A 5,591-nucleotide genomic window follows, 5' to 3' on the forward strand; every position below is an offset into this window, starting at 1 on the left:
AAGAAGAAGAAGATATTTATAATTTTGGTGATCGAATTCTCGTGACCTATCGCACGCTTTCGTACGTAGTTGTAAGAAGACTTTTGTCAAAGGCAGTTCCAGACGGCATCGTTTAGGGTTGTCTAGTAATGTAAGTAGGGTGCCTGCGCGCAGTAAACAATTTGGTAGCAGTAGCATGCATGTATAGGTTCAGTGTTTTTGTATGTATGCATGTGAATCGAAATGACAAGTGAGTGTGTTTGTCTTGTGATTTATATATGTACACATTTTCTTTCATTTGACTCAATACAAAAGTCTTACTCTTAAATTAATGTATTTAAGTATTCTGATAATCTTTTGCATTTGAAAATATTTAAGCCTATGAGAAATAGATGGATTTGTGGACGTCGTCTTTTCGAGTATTTTATTATTTTACATAATTATTATTAATAATAATTGTAATGAGGTATTTCAAAATTTGTTTGTTTCCTGCCTGGAGAAATCTAGTCCAAAGATCTTCTGAGACACAAAATACTCGCTCGTAATATATAGATAGATACTTGGTGGGACTCACTCCACAGCATAACATGCCAATTGATTGTGTTATCATATCACATCAATGTTAGCCATTTATTATTAACTTCAAGAATTATTGTTGTACATATCCATCATTCAAATTATATATTTAATAAAATTATTCAGATTCAATGACACGTTTTTATGCTATATTATTAAATTTAATTACTTTAGAATAACTATTTTAAAAGACATTAAAATATTTAATTTCATAATTATTTTTTTTACCTTAGTAAAATCCTCTTCGAGTGACTCTATATTTTATATAACAAAAAAATCTAAACAAAACTTATCTTTTAAATCGAACAACTCTTCTAAATTGAAGTAATTTCGTGTTAATTGTTTAGTATTATTTGATAAAATTAAAAATAATAATAATATATACAACGCATGTGCATCTTTTACTAGTTTATATTATTTTCGGGAATATATTTTGAATAAATTCTTTGATTAATATAATTTAGATACCATAATAAATAAGCAAAATTTATGGGTTGTCCCAACTCCCAAGCATGTTCTTGTTTTTTCCTTTTCTTTTTTTCCCCAGGAGTCCAACAATCTTTGAATTTTGCGTCACATCAATAACGAATAAATTCAAAAATACTTTGTGACAAAAGCCCGCCTCCCTTGTTTGAGGGACATGAGATTTTTCTTGGTAATGAGGAGCTTGTATCTCTGCCTGCGGAAATAGATGCTCAACTCGGTAAACTAATGGTGCAGGCTTTGGACCGAATAACTTGTCCTCACTATCCACTGTGAGGCAAGCATGTTATTTTAGAATACAATATACACACACAAATACACTGCATATTTGTATGCAATTAAAGAGACGTGAAAAAAAAAAAGAGGAAGCAGGTGTGGAGCGGAGAAAAAAGCAAAAGAAGATGTCTTTCGCAGGCTCGGATCCCAATGGAATGCAGGAAGGATACCCAGCATTGCTTGCTGGAACTCATTCTTTTTGTTTAAGTTTAAAGGGCCTTGCTTTGTTCTCTTTAGAAAACTTTTCAGAGAGAGAGAGATAGAGGGATAAAAAAGCAAAAGAAAGAGACCATAGATTCAGTGATTCAGCAGAGAGTGATGCGCTTTGGCTAGATTTTTGTTTAGATTTCATTCCTACTTAAGTCTGTAGCTACAAAACAAAACGAGCCAGTTTCTTTGGTTTTCAGTTTTTCTTTTGTTTTTTTTTTTAATTTTTTAATTTTCCATGGAGGAGAGTTTCCCACTTCTCATATGATTAGTTTACTTGGTTTCAATCATTGACTTGCTTTCTTGCAACAAGGGAAAAAGAAAAACTCGTGAGAATCTTCCCTTTTTTCTTGTTTTTCGAAGGGAGGAAAATGAAGGCTATGGGTGATGAAATTAGTAACAACTGGTTAGGTTTCTCTCTTTCTTCTCGAAACATGGAGGGTTCCTCGGACAACAATAATCATGCTCAGCCTGGTTCTAATGACGTTCCTAATGCACTTCCAATGAGTTTTCCCTCTGGTTACGGTAGTTATCCAGGGTTTTTCTATGGGGTTGAAGGTGAGAACACTGGATTTTACTCTCCTTTAACTGTGATGCCACTTAAATCTGATGGCTCATTGTGCTTGATGGAAGCTATCAACAGGTCACAACCACAAGGTTAGTTAGCTTGAACAATGCTCATTGCTTAAACCCTTTTTTTATTGTTTCTTGTTGTGTACTGTAATTTATTTTTTTTACTTTTACCTTGAAGTTATGGTGACTTCAACTCCCAAACTTGAAGATTTCTTTGGTGGCACAACGATGGGTACCCATAACTATAACAGAGGAGGAATGGTTCTTAGTCTAGATAGTATGTACTATAATCACAATCCTCAAAGTCAGACTCACAATATTCAAGATTTTCTAAGCCATAGTCAAGAAAACTCTAGGAACCACCAGATTCAAGTTCAAGAGTACACAGATTACACCCCATTCAGGGGTCAAGAAATGTACGAGGGATCAGAAAATGAGCCTAAAGATACTCAGCTTTCAGATGGAAATTTGCAGCTTCCAACAATGTGTGATGATGAGTTATCTGGAATGAAAAACTGGGTTCCAAGAAGCTACACAAATAGCCATGCGTTAGAGCAGAAAATGGGCTTCAGTGTGGAAGAAAATGGCGGAGAATCTGGGCAGATTGGTGCGATGGGGTATGGTGATTTGCAATCACTGAGCTTATCAATGAGCCCTGGTTCACAGTCTAGCTGTGTCACTGGCTCACAGCATATTCCGCCGGCTATGGCAGATGGCATGGGATTTGAAAACAAGAAACGGGGACCTGAAAAAGATGAACAGAAGCAAATTGTGCACAGGAAATCCATTGATACATTTGGGCAGAGGACCTCACAGTATAGAGGCGTTACAAGGTTGATTTTTAAACGTTTTTTAAACACATTCTGATCTTTCTGTTGGAAATTAACCTATTATTATTTAATTAGTAATGTACTAAAATGTTGGATATTTGCGAACCAGGCACAGGTGGACTGGTAGATATGAAGCCCATTTGTGGGACAACAGTTGCAAGAAAGAAGGCCAAAGCAGAAAAGGGAGGCAAGGTCTGCGACATAAACTACATTTTCTGTTTTCTGTTCATTATCTCATTCGTTTTACTAACTCAAGCGTGTCAACTTCTTCCGGAAATCATGGAACATTTGGAATGACTTGAAATCTCCTTTCCAGTTTATTTAGGTAAAATGATCTTCCCTTTTTACTATCAAAAGTGCTACATTCTAGTCGCCGACTAATTTATTGCCGCCATTTTTTTATAGGAGGTTATGATATGGAAGAAAAGGCAGCAAGGTCGTATGATTTGGCTGCAATTAAATACTGGGGACCTTCCACGCATATCAATTTCCCGGTATGGATTTCATTCACTTTATATTAATTATTCTTTGTTTCTGCAATCAAAGTTACACGAACAATGAACTTCTTGAGTTGACGCAGTTGGAAAATTATCATCAAGAACTTGAAGATATGAAGAACATGAGCAGACAAGAATATGTTGCTCATTTGAGAAGGTTGTCTTTCGTCCGTGTTGGGATCTCACGGACTGTCAACTTGACGATTTTCGTTCTCCCCATATTTTGTTACTGCATTTTTAAATTTACGTTGCCACTGCTATATGATCGTTTACAGGAAAAGCAGTGGCTTCTCAAGGGGAGCTTCAATATACAGGGGGGTTACCAGGTCTGAAAATCCGCTTCTATGCAAACCTTTCCTGATTGAAAATTTATATTCTGGCGTTGCTACTGTGTGAGATCTCTGTTGTTGCCTTGTTTTTTAGCAGACATCATCAACATGGTCGGTGGCAGGCTCGTATAGGCCGAGTGGCAGGAAACAAGGATCTTTATCTTGGAACATTTAGTAAGTTTTCAGCATTCTAAAGTTTGAATCCGACAGTTTCGTATTTGGATGGATAGACTTGAAATCATTGTTTCTATAAATCTATAAAAAAACAATTCCATAAATTTGAAATCTTTCAATCCAAACACAAATTTGTTGAAATTTCTATTTCTTGTATATGCTAAATTTTGACAGGAAACGAATGCCTCCCGTACATTTTTTAAACTGACAGGTTTACATACATTTTCAGGCACTCAAGAAGAAGCGGCGGAGGCTTATGATGTAGCAGCTATCAAATTTCGGGGCATAAATGCTGTAACAAATTTCGACATCTCAAGGTATGATGTAGAAAGGATTATGGAAAGCAACGCCCTTCTTTCCGGGGAGATGGCTAGGAGAAACAAATTGGCTGATTCAATTAACGACAGCTCACTTAACATTCCTTCGAATCTAAACAATATTATGGACTCAAATGTGTCAAAAGAGAGCAGCAGCAGCAATGTATCTGATTGGAGAATGACCCTTTATCCATCCTCTAATCCTAAACCTATAGAAGATTTTAAGGTTTCAAACTTCTCAGCTCCTTCTGGAGATGAGTCGGGGAAAATGGTGAACAATTTTTCCAGGAATTCTTCTTTGGTTACAAGTTTGAGCAGTTCTAGAGATGGCAGCCCAGATAAGAATAACAGTCTTCCCATGCATTTTCCGGTGCCTCCACCGGGAGCAACTTTTTCCCCGGCCCAATCTGCGATTTCTAACTCGAGTTCTTGGAATCAATCTGCTGCCCAAATGAGGCCACAAGTGCCTCTTTTTACTGCGTGGACTGATGCATCATAATGTGATCTAGGAAGTCGGACTGGTTTTAGTTTCGTTGGACTGGTTTTAGAGGTTAAATGGCTTAACTTATGTGGCAGATTTGTTTGTGGGCTGAAAATCAACTTTTTATTTCTATGTTTTTCAAGAAAACTAGTGGGGCATCTTTTAAATGAAATTATTGGGGTTTTTATGGAATGATGTTGATATCCGTTACTTTCACCTTTTGAGATTAAATGACTTTAAGTCACTGTTCAACAACTAACATATTATTTATTCATGCAGTTACAAGGAATTAATATTAGAATTATAGGGATAACAGTTAAAATCGTTGTGTTTTCCTAATTTAATTGACCAAACTCAGCATCCAGTCAAAACTTATCAATAACTAACTGGGTACGATAGCGTTCCATATTAATTAAAAATAGCTTTCGTTTTGTGAAAACAGTTAATCTTAAAATCTTACAACTGAGATAGCTGCAATTGATAGATCGAGTTTCGTTGATTTATTTAGATTAAATATGCTATAATAGCACAACACCTAATATATCGCTATTCATGTACTAATCGTTCATGACAATTACGGATCATTCAATTCATGAATAACAGTAGAAAATTATATATCGAATTAAATTATCTGATTAACCAACATACAACTTTCATATAAATAAATCATAAATCAACAAATACTTGAACAAAATACGAATATTAAATTAAAACACAAAAAGCCTCACAGTGATAAATTGAAATAGTAAAAATATTCCTTGAATCAGAAATAAAACTTATTCTAAAAGTGTGGAGTGAAGTCGAGAGAAAATCCTTACGTCTTTCATTTGCTCTGCACGTGAGTTGTTGGAGAAGGTTGGGAGAGAATT

The 5,591-nt window shown here is 35.5% G+C and overlaps 1 protein-coding gene across 3 annotated transcripts; it reads left to right on the forward strand.

The window, feature by feature from the left end:
• The first annotated feature begins 1,128 nt into the window (after window positions 1-1,128).
• On the forward strand, window positions 1,129-4,940 carry LOC140963763 (AP2-like ethylene-responsive transcription factor ANT). Of its 3 annotated transcripts, XM_073423152.1 has the most exons (10): window positions 1,129-1,629; window positions 1,835-2,178; window positions 2,273-2,927; window positions 3,034-3,116; window positions 3,241-3,249; window positions 3,330-3,418; window positions 3,505-3,578; window positions 3,697-3,747; window positions 3,848-3,924; window positions 4,154-4,940. In XM_073423152.1, the coding sequence occupies exons 2-10, from the start codon at window positions 1,893-1,895 to the stop codon at window positions 4,738-4,740; spliced, it is 1,911 nt and encodes a 636-aa protein (XP_073279253.1). In that variant the 5' UTR covers window positions 1,129-1,629; window positions 1,835-1,892; the 3' UTR covers window positions 4,741-4,940. The 3 variants fall into 3 exon arrangements, with proteins under 3 accessions (XP_073279253.1, XP_073279252.1, XP_073279254.1); XM_073423151.1 differs by having other exon boundaries at window positions 1,129-2,178; XM_073423153.1 differs by lacking the exon at window positions 3,241-3,249 and having other exon boundaries at window positions 1,129-2,178.
• The last annotated feature ends 651 nt before the right edge of the window (window positions 4,941-5,591 follow it).

This window comes from Primulina huaijiensis, chromosome 18 (assembly GCF_012295235.1).
Source record: "Primulina huaijiensis isolate GDHJ02 chromosome 18, ASM1229523v2, whole genome shotgun sequence".
Classification (NCBI taxonomy): domain Eukaryota; kingdom Viridiplantae; phylum Streptophyta; class Magnoliopsida; order Lamiales; family Gesneriaceae; genus Primulina; species Primulina huaijiensis.